The 19948-nt window shown below is 36.3% G+C and overlaps 5 protein-coding genes across 6 annotated transcripts; all 5 read right to left on the reverse strand.

The window, feature by feature from the left end:
- Positions 1-2331: 2331 nt before the first annotated feature.
- LOC103458583 (interferon alpha-inducible protein 27-like protein 2A) lies at positions 2332-3273 on the reverse strand. The gene is made up of 4 exons (XM_008399498.2): positions 3093-3273; positions 2937-2969; positions 2659-2820; positions 2332-2542 (listed from the first exon to the last, which is right to left on the reverse strand). Exons 1-4 carry the CDS (start codon positions 3100-3102, stop codon positions 2457-2459), a joined length of 291 nt encoding a protein of 96 aa, XP_008397720.1. The 5' UTR covers positions 3103-3273; the 3' UTR covers positions 2332-2456.
- A 510-nt stretch (positions 3274-3783) lies between these two features.
- LOC103458582 (interferon alpha-inducible protein 27-like protein 2A) lies at positions 3784-5163 on the reverse strand. Its single transcript, XM_008399497.2, has 4 exons — positions 5053-5163; positions 4914-4946; positions 4650-4811; positions 3784-4541 (listed from the first exon to the last, which is right to left on the reverse strand). Exons 1-4 carry the CDS (start codon positions 5060-5062, stop codon positions 4456-4458), a joined length of 291 nt encoding a protein of 96 aa, XP_008397719.1. The 5' UTR covers positions 5063-5163; the 3' UTR covers positions 3784-4455.
- A 490-nt stretch (positions 5164-5653) lies between these two features.
- On the reverse strand, positions 5654-9710 carry LOC103458581 (interferon alpha-inducible protein 27-like protein 2A). The gene is made up of 4 exons (XM_008399496.1): positions 9625-9710; positions 9343-9372; positions 8360-8533; positions 5654-6934 (listed from the first exon to the last, which is right to left on the reverse strand). The coding sequence occupies exons 1-4, from the start codon at positions 9632-9634 to the stop codon at positions 6768-6770; spliced, it is 381 nt and encodes a 126-aa protein (XP_008397718.1). The 5' UTR covers positions 9635-9710; the 3' UTR covers positions 5654-6767.
- An 850-nt stretch (positions 9711-10560) lies between these two features.
- LOC103458585 (interferon alpha-inducible protein 27-like protein 2B) lies at positions 10561-15324 on the reverse strand. Of its 2 annotated transcripts, none has more exons than XM_008399500.2 (6): positions 15036-15324; positions 13593-14211; positions 12762-12857; positions 12110-12136; positions 11635-11808; positions 10561-11256 (listed from the first exon to the last, which is right to left on the reverse strand). In XM_008399500.2, exons 2-6 carry the CDS (start codon positions 13972-13974, stop codon positions 11018-11020), a joined length of 918 nt encoding a protein of 305 aa, XP_008397722.1. In that variant the 5' UTR covers positions 13975-14211; positions 15036-15324; the 3' UTR covers positions 10561-11017. The 2 variants fall into 2 exon arrangements, with proteins under 2 accessions (XP_008397722.1, XP_008397723.1); XM_008399501.2 differs by having other exon boundaries at positions 11055-11256; positions 11639-11808; positions 15036-15321.
- A 1018-nt stretch (positions 15325-16342) lies between these two features.
- Positions 16343-19489, reverse strand: LOC103458720 (interferon alpha-inducible protein 27-like protein 2). The gene is made up of 5 exons (XM_017302656.1): positions 19474-19489; positions 18770-18876; positions 17820-17849; positions 17408-17578; positions 16343-16955 (listed from the first exon to the last, which is right to left on the reverse strand). Exons 2-5 carry the CDS (start codon positions 18867-18869, stop codon positions 16756-16758), a joined length of 501 nt encoding a protein of 166 aa, XP_017158145.1. The 5' UTR covers positions 18870-18876; positions 19474-19489; the 3' UTR covers positions 16343-16755.
- Between the last annotated feature and the right edge of the window lie 459 nt (positions 19490-19948).

Consider the following 19948-nt stretch of genomic DNA (forward strand, 5'->3'; position numbering starts at 1 on the left):
CTGACAGCCATGTTTTTGGACTGTGGGGGGAAACCGGAGTACCCGGAAAAAACCCACGCATGCACAGCGGAGAACATGCAAAGATCAGGGCCGGGAATCAAGCCTTCTTGCTGCAAGGCAACAGCTCTACCAACTGTGCCACTGTGCAGCCTGACTACCAGTATCATCACAAGTTTTCTTAATGTCCTGCTGACCTACATGTAACCAGTGTAACAACCACCACAGGCTGTAAACACTCACTGTAAGAAGACGGACGCCCAATCTTTACACGTTGCCAGGTTTTAAAACTGACTGTAATTTTTACCTCAGTTCTTTTAATTTCACATCTTGTTGCTTGTACGTTTATTAGGAGTGCCAAATACACTTCACCTCATCTTGACATCACAAACAAAGCAACTGTAGTCAATGAGTGCTGTTTATTTTACTTGTAAGCTACATTTAACTAAAATCAATAAAGCTTGCCCATCAGTTTATACAGCTGAATCCAGAAGAGCACATACACAATATAAAAAGACACATAATGTATATTTTGAAGTGTCTGAAGTGATGTCAGAATAAAGTTATCTTGTTTTAGGTCAGTTAGTAGTACCACATTTTTTTCTACCTGCTAAATGCCAGAATAATGGCATTTAAAGCAAAAACATAATTTATCAACATTGCTGCAGATAAACAGATAACTAAATACTTGACCCAAGTCATACAGTTGAAAAGCAGTTCTGCAAAATAATTAGTAAAAGTAAGTAAAATTCTGACTTGGGGAAAAAAAAAATCCATATTTAAAAAATGCTTTAAGATTAAATACTAAAAACATATTTTGATAATGAACTCACTTTAAGCTGTTTGTTTTTTATTGACCTCGCTGTCGCTTTAGGGTTCTTGGAGGAAACTATTTGTATTGATGCACAGATTAGAGATGGGAGCTTTGTGACGAAGAAAACCTGAAATATGGCATTCTTAAATCATTGTACACAGAAACATCATGAATGCATGTCTTGTTTTTGACGTCTTAAAGTCTTAAATATTTGACTGACATGTTTTGTTACATTCTTTAGGTTTTCTTGATAATCAAAACATAAGCACCATGTTTTACAGCAGAATCCTGTAGTGCCACAATAATGACACATGTACAATATAGCTACATTTTAAGTTCATTTGAAATATAAACTTAAAAACAGTGGATAAATCTTTATATTGGAGTATAAATGCAAATATTTTTTTTCTGTATACATTTAAAAGCTAAATATACCCTACAGTCAAGATCTCTGTTCCAGTTTGGCACTGAAAATGTTCAAGAACACAAACGTAAAGTTATTACTGGGATTTTTTTCCTTTACTAAAGCAACACGTTTTATCACGTTACTTTCTGAAGTTTTTGGTTCTGCTTACTGATCCAAAGCAGAAAACAGTTTGTGCACATTTTATTTTTATAATCAGATTGTGGCAGCATCCATCAACATAGATATCAGATCAAATATCACAAGTTTACATAATATCCTGCAGCCCAACATGTAAGCATTATGAAACTACCACTGACAATAAACATGCCCCTCACTGTAAGACTTATCTAACAATTTGAATGCAATGACTCAACAGAATGACAGCCAGTCTTCACACTGAGAAAGCAGGTTTTAAAATTGTCTCTGTAATTTGTACCTCAGTTCTTTTTATTACATGGTATCTCGTTGCACTTTTAGTTTTATTTTCCCAATGTGGGCACCAAGAAAGGTGCTTTTTGTTGAGTCATGAGGAGATCAAATTTAAGTTAAGACGCCCTTTAAAATACACAGTATTTGCTGAACACGTTCTACTGCCAAAAGATTCAAGCGGTTTGGCGTCACAAGCAGTAGAAAACGGGTGCAGTTTATTTAACTTTAAATCTGTAAGTAAACATAATGGATTTTACTCTTTACTAGATGTTCCTCTCAACTCAGATTGAAACATTTTAACAAGAAGTTTTACAATTCCAGAATGGATCCATCGATAATATGTGTGCATTCATAATGACGTTGGATGTCCATAAAAACTACAAAATGAGTGAAAAATGTCTGCAAATAGAAAAACTTTTCTTCAATCTAGCGTTCAATCAGCGTGCTAAGAGTCACCCCCTGCATGCGCATCATCACATTGCTCACCATGACCTGCTCTGCTTTCATTGAGCACATTTCAGGAAACTAAACTGCTACCCAGAGCAGAACAGGGTGACAGAGACTTGGATGGAAACATAATTAGCATCTTCAGAAATCTGGTTAAATGTTGCGACAGCGTTTACTTTTTAGTCCATTATATTTTGTACAAGAAAGAGGCAAAAAATGACAAAAAAAAAAACAAAACCTCAGTAAATACATCTCGAATGCTTTTATTTAGAATCATTCATTTAACAACATTGTTTGCCTTGAGTTCAATTTGATTTTCATTTGGAAAGTTTTTTTTAAATTGTCATATGAATGATGTGCGTCTTAAAAAATGAGGGCCGCAAGTCCTGTAAGCACCCCTCCCGCACCGGCCACAGCTGATGTGGCGGCTGCCCCCATTCCAGCCATTCCTGCAGGGGAAACACCACATAAGGATTAGCAAACACACCTAACTCCGATGAGTCACGTTTATTTATCTTTTTTGTGAGACAACTTGCACGGCATAACCCCAATTTTAGGCATTTACCAACTGACTGCAGGACAGCCACCGCGCTCCCTGCTGCCACGCCGCCCCCATTAGCGACGGCGGCCGCAGACATCATGGATGCTGCATACGACCCCGCCGCTATCCCCACGCTGGTAAACCCGATGGCTCCCAGCACCACCGGGGCTGCTACCACCGCCCCACCTTATGAGGGCAAGAGGAAAACGCTTTCGTCAATTTATTTTAGTTATAGTTTCAAAATACACCATAAAAGCATTATTATAGCGACGAACTGAGCACAAGATTTTCAGTAGACTCACCAGCACCGAGAGCCGAAGCTGCTGCGATAGTTACTAAAAATGAAGGAAAGGCAGAACAATTTTTCATCAATCCAAAAGCAAAGCAAGTATTTTTTAAAACAAACAAAAAAAACAAAAAAAAAAAACAACAACAACCAGGAAAAAATATATACTCACAGAGACCCATGGTTTGGGATTTCTGAACGTCCGATGTTAAGTCTGGGCTTTAAATATGATGCCTACCGAAAAAAATAAATAAATCCTGGAAATAAGAAAATTTCCCTCCTCCCTTCAGAGTCTTCTGCTCCCCCTGCTGTTTACATGACGGTCATTGCTTCCATTCCCTGAGAAACGAAACCTTATCTATAGAGCCCAGCCCCTTTCCCTTGCGTCATCGAAAAAAAATAGCTTTTTAAAAAATGTTTATTCTTATTCAACAGGTAAATATGCCACTATGGGTGCACCCAAGTCATGACTTGATTTTATGTTTTCCTTAAATGACACTTTTCTTTTTTATTAACTCGGAAGTCTTAAGAACGAGAAAAAATGTAATTAGTCATGTTTTTTGGGGGGCAGGAGATGTAGCTAACCATAGACATTGTAGCTAACTCTGACTCTTGTTCGTCTGCAGCATGATGTAATGCTCATGTGTGTTTTTTTTTTCCTTTTTTACTTCACAGCTGTACAATGCTTTGGGATTGTTGGGGGGTGGGGGGGGGGACTTATAGCACAAAACATGTTTTGTTTTTGATGCCATATAATTTCTTATCTACTTTGGCTGAAGGGAAAGAAAAAAACTAATCAGATTTAAATTAAAATGCATTTTAAAATAAGAGTGTTAAATACACTCCACTGCCAAAAACCAGAGCAGTTTAAGGTCACAGTCAGCGCCATTTATTTTACTTATAAGCACATTTTATAAACAGCTACACTCATAATTTTTTGGTCTTATTAACTCAGATTCAAATGTTTTAACATGAAAGCTAAGGATCCTGACGATAGTATGTGCTTTCCTGATTACTCTGGATTAATGTTCAAAAAGTCACATGTTCTCTCACTGATACATGTTTAATTTCTACATCTTGTTTATGGCACAAATTCAACACAGCAGTGAACCACTAGCAAAAAAGGTAAGAAGTAACTAAATTAAAAATCAAGAAAAATAGAAACATTTTCTTGAAGGAGTCATTTGGATATTTGTCCCTCTAGCACCGCCCATTGCGTGTTTACCATCACACTGCTCTCTCTTCAAGGAGATAAAATCTTAATATACCACATTCATGCAACAGAAAGTTCAGACCTTAACACAGACCTAATATTCATCTTCAGAAATATATTTTAAAAGAAAGAGGCAAAAGAAAAAAACAACAACAACCTTGACACAATATAACCAGTCAAAACTTGTTAAATAATTTTATTGACTCATTTGATAGGATTGTTTGCAGTAAAACTTGAACTCAGTAGAATATTTGTAGATTTTTTTTCCCCCCATTGGACAACTTCTTTGTCTTCTCTGTAAAATGGCAGAATGGTGTCTGTCTTAAATAATAAGGCCGAGGAGTCCTCCAACAGCTCCCCCGGTACCTGCCACACCGGCAGTGGCAGCTGTACCTAGACCAGCCATCCCTGCAGCCGGTAAACACGAAAATGCTCAGAACTCCCATGTCAGTCTTACAGATTTATTTTCTTTTGTAAAATAAGTTTTAAAGGACAACCCAATTTAATTTTTTTTACCGACTGACTGTAGAACAGCCACCAGGCTTCCAGCTGCTACCCCTCCTCCGTTAGCGACGGCAGCTGTAGACATCATGCCAGCTGCGTAGGAACCCGCAGCGATACCGATAGACGTGAAGCCCACGGCTCCCAGAACCACAGGCGCAGCCAGCACAGCCCCACCTCATGGGCACAAGAGGGACATTTATTTATCACCATCTGAAGAAACAGTTTTGAAAAATTCCTTAAGATTTTAATTGCAGATGAAATTCTATGTAATCTCACCAGCGCCGACCACAGAACATGCAGCAATTGTAACTAAAATGAAGAAAAAGCAGAAAAAAATAGCATCAATTTAAAGGAAAGCAAGTATTAAAAAAAAAAAAAACAAACGACAGACTGTAATAACTTGAAAAATACTCACGCAGACCCATGGCTTGTTACGACTCAAATGGAAGTCCAAAGTTAAGTCTAGGCAGCAAACGGGACGTTTATGGAAATAAATAAGATTCTCGCCCTGTCATACTGCACTTTCAGTCCGCCTTCTGCTGCCTCCTGCTGTCCCATGTTGGTAATTGCTCCTATTTCCTGAGAAATGAAACCTATAAAATCCTCCGAAATCAGACAGAAGAACAGCACATCGACCCAGGAAAAATGGAGGAAGAAATCTGTGAGAATATACATTTATATATACACTGCATAAAGGGAACACTAAAACAGCACAATATAACTCCCAAGTAAATCAAACTTCTGTGAAATCAAACTGTCCACTTACACTGATTGACAACGGGGACCCTCTTCGGGTCAATCAGTGTTGCTTCCTAAGTGGACAGTTTGATTTCACAGAAGTTTGATTTACTTGGAGTTATATTGTGCTGTTTTAGTGTTCCCTTTATTTTTTTTGAGCAGTATACTTAGTTGTTGTTGGTATATGTGACTTACTTTGCTGTTTATTTAAATCGACAGGTAAATACATCGTTATAGGTGCAGGCAAGTCACTGCCACGCTATTTTAAACAATTAAAAAAAAAAGAATCTTTTAAAATTAAACTGAGAACTGAAAAAAAGTGTTTTGTGCAGGAGGTGTACAAAAAACAAGCTACAAAAGTTAAATACTTATTTTTCTCAAATGTATTGTTTCATTACAGGTATGGCAGGATTAGGATGGCTTGGAGCTGGAACAGCGGCTGGTACTGGAAGTATGGTAGCACGGATGATATCAAGCATCTGTAATGTAACCTTAAAAGTGCAAGACAGTCCATAGCACAGAGAAGGAATATATTTTTCATCTCCAGTAGAGTTAAAGTCATGTTCTTATCTAATATAATCATGTTTTAAAGAGTAGATTCTGAAATTCAAACATGTATAATCTGAGTATGAATAAAAGAAACATTATTTTTTGCTGTGAACATGTCTTGGTAAAGGCCATTGGGATGTGTGAATTGCTGCTGGCATTTTCTAAATTTTGAGGGAATGCTATTTCTACTCATCATTCTGAGAGCGGAATAAAGAAAAAAAACAACTTTGTACGTGTGTGCATCAATTGTAAAACTTCAACCTGTACTCAATATTTGCACTCAATAGATAAGTAAATAATATATCAATAAATCCAGAAAAACTGATTCAATATATTGAGGTATTTGTTTCTCTCTTTGCTGATACATTTTTGGAAATAATTGAGGCCCAGGAAACATTAGACCCTTAACAGTCATGTTGTTAAGTCTTTTCAGGACTTAGTGGTTACTTTACAAAACTTTCCAAGTATTTCTCCAGTGTTTATGGAATTTAATGGCTACTGTTCTTGAACATAGAGGTTTCTTTTAAAACTTACCATTTATTTTCCTCGGACTTACAAGGAACTTTCTTGAAACGTTCATGTAACTTATTAAATACAAAGTATTTTTCATGATATAGCTTGGCTCTGGAGCATATTTAGAAAGTTCCAAAAAAATATATATCCAGTAAGTTTTTTAAATTAAAAATTTTAAATTTCATGACCAGTTAGACTGTGATGTAATCTCAGTTCATTTATATATAAACTGTCAATTAAAACTATATATACAGACCATTAATTCTGAGACAAGGATACAAAACAACCAGACAACTAAACAAAACAGTGTTATATTAATTCTAATTCTTCCTATTTTTCATTTTTGGCTTTTTCTTCTTCTCCCATCTGATCATTTTTCCTCTCCTCCTCCTTCTTTGGTGTGCTTGTTTTTCCTGCCAATCGCCCTACAGCAGCTCCAACACCAGCTCCAACACTGGCCACAACAGCAGAGGCTGCACCCGAGAGACCAGCAGCACCTGCAGGAACCCAAACATCAACAGTTTGGTTCAAATGACCAAGCAGCAGATGAGCTCTGACGGGCGCCGCTTGAAACAAATTAAACACAGACTATGGATAGCGGGCTATGCAACATTTAAGACTTAAGTTACATTTAAGATGAAAAGGATTAGCCATTTAAAAATATGTTTTTATTTGTCCTTTATTAAAAAAAAATAGGAATGCCCCAATTTATTTACACACTTTTAAATGATTATAGAAAAGATTTTCACTCACTGATACTTTGGGTGATGAACTTCAAGTGTAGCTGCAACTCACTGATCTTTTCATCTAACTTGAGGCTCTGTGAGGTGGTCAGTAAAAGCTTACTGATCTTACATTATTTTTGGGGCACAGTAATCTAAAATACAAGACACAATCCTAGAAGTATTTCACTATGTGTCATAAATTTATATGTGAGTTTAACTTTTTTAAATGAATGTCAAAAATATTGAAATTTTTTATGACATTGTAATTTTGAGATGTATTTGTACTTTTTTTTAGAGATAACAAAAAGAGTAATGGCAAAGGATTATATAATAGGAAAAACTGAAACAAAACCAATTTGCCTGGTCCTGACATTTATCATAATTATCCCTTAAAATGAAGGATGAATTTTACACTGAATAAGACTTTATTTCTTTAAATTTTGTGTTCTAATGTGTATTTATTTTATTTTATTGTATTGTATTGTATAGCGCAGTTTTAGCTGGAGCTAATTGTTTTGATTATGTAAAACCTCATAGAGACGAGAGTTGAAAGTAAGCAACTGGTGTAAACTCTGTGTACAACGCACATGTTGTACTCTAAGAATTGTCGCTACGTCTCTCTGTACTGTTACTATAAAAGGACAATTCTATTATTATGATCAAGTGACAGCATGTTGAATTCACAGCACATTTCAGCAGATTAATGTGTTCAGAGGTCTCAGTCTTGAAGCGTTAGTAAACACACTGAGTCTTGTTTGTAAGTCATAGCGAAATATGTCACATCAAAAATGGATGTGACAATAATTGAGCATTTTAATAATGCTCAATTATTGAAAATTATTGTTCATTTTAATAATGCTATTGAAAATCCTTTTTCAGTAATAGGATTTCAATATTAAAATCCAGGAAGAGGGCTGTTGTTATAGCAGCTAAGCAACTATTCAGTTAACTTCTTAGTCACCATTTGCTTCCTTCGTCTCCAACGGGGTTTGAATTGATGCAACCTTTTAAACTATCAGACGAAGTGCCTCCTCTCCAAAACTTGTTCCAAATTTTTAGGTTTGCCATGTTAATCAAAGTGTTCCCAGTTACAGACTTCCTGTACCACCCATAGCACCAACTATATTAGTGTTACCACTGGACTATTGTTTTTTTTTTTTTGACCCAAATTTACTTTCATCTTCTGCAACAACATACCTGCAGATTGTAAAACTGCCACCAGGCCTCCTGCTGCCACCCCTCCTCCGTTGGTAACGGCAGCAGCAGACATCATGCTCGCAGCGAAGGAGCCTGCTGCGATCCCAGCTGAGGTGAAACCGATGGCCCCCAAGGCCACTGGAGCTAGGGCAACTGCACCCACACTTCCTACAACTTATGAATAAGATACAAGATACTTATGAACAAGAAACATTTGGTATTAACATGTTAATTTCATTAAACCGAAAAAAAAACATGGCGATATAATGAGCAGGAGTTTTCTTTAAGCAATAAACGAGTCTCACATCACTGTGAATGAATTTTGTCCCACTATTATTTAAAACAAGTGAGTCATTTTTATCTGCACAACTTTCTTAAGGACTCTCAGAAGCATTTCTCGCTGTAGAATTTTGTGCGTCATGTCCTTTCCCATTCTAATGGACAGCGACGCTTGTGGAAGTTATTGCTGATGTCTTTCCATCTTGGTATTGTGCCAGGTATGCTACAAACCAGTAAGCGGTCAAAATTGTGAAATGATTTATCATTTTTCTGAAAACTTGTAGAAGGAGAAATAAAATCATTATTTTTCTATTTGTCAATGAATGACACCACAAAAAATAAGTTTTGTACCTACAAACTATCCCCCCCAAAAAATCAGCATTTCTGATATTTTGTCACACAGCTTATATGTGAATTGTACTGGAGCATGAGCAATTCCTAAAGGCAATAGTCATATAATTTTGTGGCCAGTTTACAATTATTCAATAGATAAAAACAAAACTACACTACAAAAAACAAAAAGCATTTTTTTTGGTACTTTCTAAATAAATAGAAAAAAAAGAGTAATAAAATCTTTTTTGTTTTGTTATGCAAAGGCATTGGTGACCAAGGTGATAGGATCTATTTATTGTCAGACTTGACATCATGACTCATTAGCATGCAGGAACAGCTGCCTATTTCAAGATAAAAAGCAGAAGTCATACCTGCACCTCCTGTAATGACAAGAACCTTTCCTGAAACACAAGCAGATCATTATAAGTTTATTACCTAGCCTTTTGACCAACTGTAATATTTAAGACTACAATTACCCAATAAAAGCTATGCAAAAAAAAAAAAACACTGAGAAAAACACAGAGAATTTAAAATGATCACGAAGTATGTTCAAAAGGATTTGTCATTCGTTTGTTTTTCTTTGTTTAATCTTTAATGCGAACATATTTCAAACCAACGCTTTAAAATCAAGAATCGCATTGCGATGTACTCACTGAGACTCATAGTTTAACTACAGACCCAACTAGAACAGATTTGAGACGGGACACTATATTTTGCGTTTAATAAAGATAGAGAGAAAATGAAACTTCCTGTTGGTGTGTTCACTGTCACTCGGAAGTAAAATCACAAAATGTTCTCACCCTTTATTTCAACAAATAATTATCTTACAATTTTTCTTCTCTCAATTGACGACATAAATTATAGCGTATTTTGGTCCACATTGTGCGACCTGTTTGCACACTCGTCCGCATCCCTGAATAAATTTGAAATTCCAGATGCCCCCGAATGCAGCACCGCGTTCTGGGGCAAGGCCGCCGTCCAAACCTACAAAAGCGCAACAAGCTGAATCTTACGTTGTTGTATGATAAATACAACAATGTACGAGGGAAAGTTTCAGCAAGTAATAACTAAGTTATGTGAAACACGTTATTTGATGTAGGGATATTTCATAGTTGTTCATTTTAACACTTATTTCAAACTTCTGGGCCTGTATGGAGTTACCACAGGTGTTGGCAATGCAACTTTTTTTTTTTTATCACAACCAGTCATGTATAAAAGAGACTAAACAGTACAGTTCAGTTTCCTGAACCTCAGACATTTTTCATGTTGTTCGGCACTCTTTAAGGAACCGCCTAGGCTTGATTGTTCTATTCAAATGAAGCAATTGAATCTAAATGTTGTGTTTTTTTATGTTGAGTCACACAAGCTGTTGTAAATATCTGGTGAGAAAATAATAAAATACTAAGTTGTGATGTGAATTTAAAAAAAGTAATCTATCTTTCCAAGTGTTTGCATGATTGTGTTAAAAATCTTTATTACTAAGCTCAACAAACTGCATTTTCAGATGTTTGAGGACCCACTGAAAAGGTTGATGACCAACTATACATTTTGTTCTTCTTTTAAGAAACACACAGTACTAACTACAGAACTATATTTTAAAAATTACAAGTTTATTCCGCAAACAATTTAAAATTTAAAAGCAACAAAACAGGATGACTGCTGTAGATTTTGGCATTTAGTCTCAGTTCTTGTTAAAACAAGTACTATTACAGCAAGTGAATTAAGTTAAAATTAAGTTAAAACAAAGTCCAACATGAAGGCAAGAAAACATGTTAATGCAAAACTGTAGTTATTTATATAATATACTAATAATTTCATAGTTAAATGATTATCAGTTGTGTTTCAACAATATTAGAGGTTATGTGGTGTGAGGTCTCTTGAATTACATAACCAGTGAGGTAAATGTAAAGATGGACTGTAAATACTGAGACAACTTGATGTAGATTAGCAAGTGGGAAAAAATATTAATGTGGGGACAAGAATAGGTACATTTTTCTAGTTATTGTCCTTTTTCATGATCCTTTTATCTTATCCTTTTTTCTTCTACTATTTTTTCTTGTTCTCTCCCTCTGACTTCTCTTCCTCCTCACTCTTCTCTTCCTTATCCTTGTTCTCCCCGTCATTCTTCTCTTCCTTATCCTTGTTCTCTTTGTCTTCTTTGTTCACCTCCTCTTGGTTGTTGGTGCTGCCTGCCAGCAGCCCTGCAGTGGCTCCAATACCAGCTCCAACACCAGCTCCAACACCAGCCACAGCTGTAGAGGCGGCTGCTGAGAGACCAACAGCACCTGCAGGAAATGTCAAATGTGAGATGGTCTAATGGGTACAGGATGAACAGACTTCAACACGTCTCTGGATTGAGCTGTTCACTCCATGCAGTTAATGCTCGTCTTGAACCAACACGTTTTTTTTTAACAAGTACTCAAAGTACACCAGCAGACCAACAGCGTCTTTTGTTTCTTGGACCTCTTCATATGTTTACTTCAATCAAGTATTTAATCATGTCTCATCATATAAACAAACCGGAGTGACTAATTTCTATCAAGGACATTTCCTAATCCCGTGAGCGATGTTGGAGTGCTGCTATTTTGAACAGTACTGTACTTTATCCTGTTTTATTACAGCAAGTAAATGAAGTAGCTACAACTAGAATCAAGTCAAAGAACCTGCAGATTGTAGAATCGCCACCAGGCTTCCTGCTGCCACCCCTCCTCCGTTGGCGACGGCAGCAGCAGACATCATGCTTGCAGCGAAGGAGCCCGCTGCTATCCCAGCTGAGGTGAAACCAACGGCCCCCAGAACAACAGGAGCCAGCGCCACTGCACCGATTCCCCCCAAGACTTAGAACGAGAAATATTTGACACAAACATGTTATTAAAGTACAATAAAAGAAGGCTAAGACAAGTATATATATTTTGTCTACTCTGTGGCTAAATAGAAACTGTCTGAACAAAATAAAACATTGATTTTAGAAAACAAACCAAAATGTTTCTGCAGCCAAGGTGACACGATCTATTTATGGCCAGTGCTAAACTTCATAATTTTTTTTTGTCACACAAACACAGCTGTATTTTCTGTCAGACTGAGAACATCTCAGTATGTCAAGATGACAAGCATAAAAAGAAGAAAAAAATGTCATACCTGCAGATGCTGCTATGAAAATTTTTCCTGAAACACAACACCAACATAAAATGTTAGTTTTCACCTGAGGCCAGGACTAGATTGACTTGTATTAATCAGCAGCAGTTCTAGCTCCAGCAGAAATCTGTGCTGGCCACAGAAAGTCAGATCGGTGAATCTCTAAACACCGTCTTAATGCTTTTTACCTTAAAGCACCATTAAAAATACAACAAAAATGGGCATTCTTTTTGTAGAGTTTTATTATCTTTTGTGAGATGTCTTTCTTCTTTCAAAATAAAATAATACAATTATTTTGAAAACTTAATCTGATAGGGTATAATTTTGTGGTTCAGTTTGTATACATAGATCAGTCACAGACTTTATTGTTGCAGTCCAGTCTTTAAAGTTTGCGACCATCTACATCAAGCATCAATATTAAATACATCTTTTTCTATCCAGTTTCAACACATTTTTGTGTTAATAACAAAGAATTACGATAAAAATGTATCAATGTGAAAATATAAACAAGTAGTAGGAGATAATTTAATTATGTTACCTTAGTGTAGGACAATATCTGACCAGTTACAGTTGAGGTTTCTCTGAGCAAATTAATTCCTCCTTGAGCAATATTTTTATAGAGATAGGGTCCAGATCATGCCACTTATTTCTCTACCTGCTGGCTTTGACAAGAAGTTTCCATTGCTGCGTCCTGATCGTGACTTTTTATCAGCAGAGTCCTGAGCTGGTGGGTCCTGTTGCTTCTGAGGATCTAAAAGAGAGAAAAAGTCCAATTTGGAGGGAGACATAATCTTTCAAAATACATGTTCCTTTCTGTGATATTACCCTTCTGTTCACAAGAGGAGATAAAGGGTTACTGTGGTTTATTTTCAGATAGATAATCTTTATCTGAACACCAGGGAAAACACATAAATGTAAAAGATATGCATTATCAAGAACTTTATTAGAACAACATTTTCAAATTTCATGTAACTTTTGGAGAAATTTTATTTTTGTTAAATGTGTAAACAGATGTACTAGTTTTGAAAGTGGGTCACGAAGAAAAAGAGTACCACCCCATATTTTCACTCAAAATGAAACCATGTTAGTGCTGGCTTGATTGCTGGTTCTGCAGTGTAGGCTGACCAAGGGAACATTTGTACATAAATTGCTTCATGTTACTCGAGTCTCAGAACTATTTTTATATTTGATATGAGTGGATAAACCTCTCCGGCTAATCAGTGTTCACCTTATAAGTTAACATCTTTTTGAACGTACCAGGGTTTCATTGTCTTAAGGATTGTGTATTTATAAGTTTCAATAAACCATCATCTATTTGTTTACATAGGTCACTGTATGACACATCAGAACTAAAATACTGTAAGAGAGAAGACTTGTCCCCCATGAAGCCTAAAGTCTCTGTTTATGAGGGGAAACAAAGTTGCAGCATTATTTAATCAAAAAAAAAAATTCAAGTCACACACACAAGAAGAGGGACTCCTCTTACCATTTTCTCTTTCTGTAGGTGATTCTGCTGGTGTTGCAGCAGCGGCGGCTGTTGCTGGAGAACCTGATGCATCATGTGTTCTTATGAGAGGTGAGTTTGGATCATTTCCAGCTGCACCACCATTAGAGGCCAGCAGGTCACTAATAAGGTCATCCAAGAGAAGCAGCTGGGTCATGCCTTCATCCTCCAATGAGCTCAGTTTTTCACTTCTGATGAAGTCATCAATCAGGTTGTACAGTTCTGTTACACTTAAAACATCAACGTTATTCGCGGGACCATCGTCAATTATAAACGCAATCACCTGTAGTTGATCTCTACTCAAAGAAAAAAGCTTTTTCTGGAGGCTGAATATCAGTTCTTGCCGTAAAGTGCTGTTGGCCATGTTGACGTCTCACAGATTGCTTCAGGTCACTGGATGATATATTCAAAGCAGCCTTTCCTGAAGTTTCATCAACCGTGTCCTGTTGTCTCAGTGCCAACCTCTCATAACAGGAAACTCAAAATCCTGGACGAGACCCCAGTAATTACTGCTGCCAAACCTAGGGGATATCTGGACCGGTAACAAGCAGCACAGTGGCAAGAGAGGACTGTGTCCTGTGTAGCCAATACACCGAACACACTGTGGATCACAGAGAGAGAGAACTTGTTATTCTGAGGCGCACTCTCTATGCATAGTGCACTTGTCACAGAAATACAACCAAACAAGGTCCTGAGTGCTCATTACTTGCAAAAAAAGAAAATCTAAACACAAGTAAAAGAAGAAATAATTCAAATTGAAAGTACAACACCTAGTCACATGATTGCAATTAAAGCCCATCTCCAGCAGCCATTGGGTGACTGCTGCATAAACTATAAATATCAAAATTATATTTTACAAACGAAAATCAGCATCAATTAACCTTAAATTAAAATAATTTCACAGAGAAAGGGTTAAATTATTATATTATTTAATAAATTATTTAATAAATAAATGTATTGAATTATTAATTATTTACTCTTTAGATTTGTTATACAAGACATATTTGCTGGATGATACGAGTTAGGAGATTTAATTACCCTTTGCGATAAAGAAAGTATTTTTTGAAGTGAATTGTCAGTATGTAAAATCACCGTGCCTCTATTAAGCTTGAAAGAACGCTTAGCAGAGGCATTCGTTCAAGCATTCTTTCAAGCCTCTGCTTGAAAGAATGCAGAGGCGTTGGAACGACACAAACAGAAGTCTGTTAAACACTTAGCGGTAAACAGATAAATTTGTTTATGCCTTGGTTAAGTTCACGGGAATAAAATCAGCATATTATGGTGCCTTGAGTTGAACCATCTATTCTAAATAAATATCTAAATTTTCTTCTTCGCAACACCAACATATAAAGCTTACAAAAATAGACCGATCAAACCGATTACTTAAACAGACTTTGATCTCTTCTAAACTTTAGACGGACTCACCCAAATGAGACAGTTCTTATTTCTGGCTGCAGTCTAGTAAGCTGACCGTCAGCTTCTCACGGACATAAATACTCGCACAGAGTCGCGTGTGCTGCTACTGACGTTTTATTGTGCTGCTTCCTGCGTGAGAAAACGAAACAAATATGGAGGCTACATTCACTAAACCTCGAAAGGCGGACTACGACGTGATAAAAGTCATTTAACCCACAGGAATGTTAAAAATAGGAACTAAAAGAATCGAGCTCCCGATTGTCATTGAACGCATCATAAAGAAGCCAACGTCTAAAACTTACTGCTACTTCGGTTTGACCGAGTTTCGATTTCCTTAGCCAGAGGTGGAGAATCCGAAACTGGACATGTCACAACATCACCTTCCCAACATATTTTTATTCAAGAAAAAGTAAAAAGTAGCCGTCCAAGAAATTATTCAGTAATAAAAAAGTTTTCCGTAAAACTCAAATACTGAATTGAACTAATCATAAGACTTAAAGTTTAATGACATAATCATAAAAACTAAATGTATAAAGTTAGCTTTATATTTTTTGTTATCAAATTATCAAATGAAGTTCTTTATAAGAGTAGATTATGTAGAAATGTTTACAAAATTAAGAGTAAGTTTAGTAAAATTGCTCCTAAAAGTAAATATCTTCCAAAAAATTACTCAAGTAAATGTAACTAGTACAACTGATATTAATAGGCATCATTATGAGTATCTGAGCGACAATGACACAAAATTAAATCATATGCCTTGTTTTTTTAACCAGTTTTATTCAGGAATATTTTTTTCAAATTTTATTGGAAAAGCAAATCCAAGTAATGCTGTTTCAAAATTAAATGGTGCATTAATGTGTTAAATAACTCCTGTTGTTGTGTTTTTGTCCTTTCAGTTCCTCTTTTTCCCAACCTTTCCTCTACCATCAGAATTTAATGAAGGCCGTTGACTTGGAGTGGTGTGATGTTATATGTCATTTCTAATTCGCAAACACATTAAACATGATTATTGCTGATTATTGTTACAATTACCAATAAGTAGTGCTGCTTCACAGTCCTTTTATACTGTGAAGCAAGTATAAAAGGACTAGGTGAAATTAGGAAAATGATATTTACTAATTTCACATAACCTTTTGTTATTTCAACAGATCAATTTTTAAGTACTCTTTAAATCTGGACTTCCCATGGGAGGGAGGCCAAACTCCACTTTACACGACACTCCATACCATACCATACCATACCATACCATAACAGAATAAATATTTTCTTTATTCAGGTAGTAGGGGATTATTTTCCTCAAATAAAATTCCATTTACAGTTGAAACCAAAAGTTTACATATACTTATTTGCTACATGTAAACTTCTGGTTTCAACTGAAAAAGGCAAAATCCAAAATTAATTACAAATCTGTAGCGAAAGGCAGTTCAAGAAAAAAAAATTACAGACCTAGAGGGGAGTGAATAAGAATTTAGTTTTACGTCATAGCCAATTGGAAATTCATAAATCATGTTTCTTCTATTTCACAACTATGCTTTGTATTGATGTATCACACAGGAAATTCATATTTTAAACTTTATGTAAAGAAGTTAATAAAAGTTGGGTTCTGTCTTATTTTGTTTAACTGGAGCACCAATGAAGCAGAAATGAGATGATGAAGTGGCTCTTTTAGTTCCCCACCAATTAAATGTATAACATGAGGTCACCAATACTGAGAAAGCAAAGATAATAATTAGCGTTTTGACCACATAAATAAAGCTCCTGCAGCGATGCCAAACAGAATGGCTTTCATCGCTTCCTCCCTTCTTTTTTGTTCGTTTCGTTTCTGAAAGATGTTTGACAGCCATCCCACTGCAGTTCCGACACAGGTTCCAAGAGCACCTCCAATGCTGGCCAGAACCGTGTTGGCGATCTCTGTAAAACCGGATGCACCTGCAGGAGAAAAAGGTGCATACACTAATACACTAACCAAACAGGATTACTGAAGATGTAAGGGGAAAAAAACATAAACTCTAGTGGGTTTCTTTTTTTTTAAGCAGAGCTTGCGAAGCTGAAGTCAGGCTACAGCAAACATAGTAGTGTGATAAGCCTTATTAATGCCAATGTAAATTTCAAATGTTCCCCTTTCGATGTGAACAGGAAGAAATGTGCTGCTTCCTTATCTTTGGATGTTGGAAAAAGAGCAATATTAACAAACACATTAAGAGATTAGGGGGTGTTAACTGTATAAAGTTATATAAAATAAATCACTGCTGTTTGCTACTACTACTTGAACAGTAGCTACTATTTTGAGCAGAACTGTAATTTATCTTTTCTAAAATGGCAAGCAAAACTCTTAAAACTAGAATCAAGTCAACTATAGCGTTGACTACAGCATTAGGTACCTGCAGATTGTAGAATCGCCACCAGGCTTCCTGCTGCCACCCCTCCTCCGTTAGCGGTGGCAGCAGACGACATCATGCTTGCAGCGTAGGAGCCCCCTGCTATCCCAGCTGAGGTGAAGCCGATGGCGCTCAAGATCACAGGGGCCATGAGCACTGCACCCACTGCTCCTACTGCATGCAAAAGCACATGTTACTGATGTTAGAATATATGCCGATATTCCTGTGAGTTCACCAAGAAAATCATTAGCCACACAGAGATGATGCTTTATTTCCGGGAAGCCCTAAGTGCAACATGTATCCTGAGTGACCTTTGATAGGTATTATTTGTACATATTACAAATAATATATGCGTAGCCCCATTTGTCCTGATATGGCATGAAGAAATAGATAAACCAGGGCATCTGAAACCTACCTGCTCCTCCTGTGTTGGCAGCAGTTTCTGCTAAAAAAGAAAAAGAAAATAGAAAATGTAATGTGTAGCAAAAATAATAATGGATTCATATACAAATTGTATGATAATATAAATTATATAAGGAATCTTTGCATAAACTGTATAATCTCCCTGGAGATGATGATGCAAAAATAGATTTTACATAAAAACAAGAAAATTATGGATAATGCTGACCATCTTCTTCAGAAGACTGTCAATGAAAAGCAGTGCCTTCAGTCAGAGGCTTCTTCAAATTCAAAGTAAAACAGACATCTGCAGGATATCTTTCCTGCCCACAGCCATCAGAATATACAACAACTCCTTAATTAAATGAGTTACAACTACATTTAATTTCCCTTCGGGATCAACAAAGTATTTTTGAATACTTTGGATTGGACTGAATTTGAAATACATAGAAAACAGTAAAGTTCAAATTAAATAAAATTGTATTTGCTACAATTTAATACAACTGTTTTGTCACATGAAAATCACATAAGTCAAAATTAATGCAATAATAATAAAATACCTTCAGGTAAAATGTTGTACTGAAGTCTAGTTTACACCTTGAGCATGTGCTCTACAGCAGGAGTTGTATCTTGAGACACAGAACTGCACCTTTATATTGCAATAATAAAATAATCTATTTTTTATATCACAATACAATACAACAGGGCCGTGCAGAGATCACTAAAGGCGCAGGTGCTAAAAAAAAGGGCACATCTAACCGCATTTTAGGACAGAATATTAACAAAGTCACAGCTTTCAGAGTTTAATAAACAATGATAAATTACAAATTGTGAGACATACAACTAGATTTATTACACCTTAACATTATAAAAACATAACAGCTGCCTTGTAATATTAAATATATTGTTCACTACCAAAAACTGCATGTTGATCATTGTAAGAACCTTTATTTGTTTTGTTCTGACCTGCGGTACTTGCTCTGAACCAGTTGGTCAACAATCCACTGCCATTGGCTGCTTCTGGCAAATCCTTTTTTTGTTTCTGACGTCTTTTTTTACGTGACATCTTTGAACTGAAAAAAGCAAAACATACAGTAATTAATTATGATCATAACACTATATTAAACCACACTACCAATTCTTTACCCTTGTGTTTAAACCAATATGTTTTTCAGTCTGTAGTACAACATAACAATATTACTTAATGTCTGGATTGAGTTTTTTCCCCTTCATTAATGACACGCTTTTATTGGACTGGAGCAGCTTGATTGATTATTACATGGATTATATCTATCATGGAAATTCAGGGTGAGTTATTTTTAATTCTAAATGAATATCCTTGTTGGACATTTATTTAAGTGCTATTCTCCTTCAAGATACATTTACCTAACGCTAGAGTAAATGAAATGTACATTATGCAGCAAAAGAAATTAGAAGATCGGACATATATCCATTATGGAGATGATTGGTTTTGGACGGGCGATGTGCCCCTATTGCATAAGCAATACTGAAGAATGACCGCTATCATTAACGATACAGGGAAGAAGCTTTTTAGTTATCTTGCTTTGCTAGCAAAGTCGTTAGCTAGCAGCTAGCCAATAGCACAACAACAGCCTAATGTCTGTATGATAAAAATACTGAATCGATAGATAAGAACAGTTTCTCCTCACCTGGCTGTCTCCTCCCGCTCAGTTCTTCAGAGAAAGGCAGACGCAGAGGCCTGTCAGTGTCTGTTGTATTTCATTACCTCTCTGCTTAAACCGCTACTCCGTCCTGAAGCAAAAACGATACAACGTTCAACGTTTTCCGTCATCTGACAACTAGCAAGTCTACTCCACTTTATTCACCAAAAACATTTTTTTTAATTCACCAAAACTGTCCTGTAATCTGGAACGTTCGCTACGTTGAGCTCCAGTTAGCCGCGAGAGGCAGTTGCATCGAGCATCACGGGCAAAAGGTCAAAGGTCACAAGGTGACCAGAGGAGTTATGTTGTTTTTCTTGAAAAATACAAAATAAATTAATAAATTTAGTATATGTTATGTGTCAGAGGGCTTAATAAATAATAAATAATAATAATAATAATTGACCAAAAGGGCACTTGGGGGCAAGAAGCAAAAGGGACAGGTGCTCAAGCCCCTCTAGTC

Source organism: Poecilia reticulata, linkage group LG22, assembly GCF_000633615.1.
Source record: "Poecilia reticulata strain Guanapo linkage group LG22, Guppy_female_1.0+MT, whole genome shotgun sequence".
In the NCBI taxonomy this organism is placed as follows: Eukaryota; Metazoa; Chordata; class Actinopteri; order Cyprinodontiformes; family Poeciliidae; genus Poecilia; species Poecilia reticulata.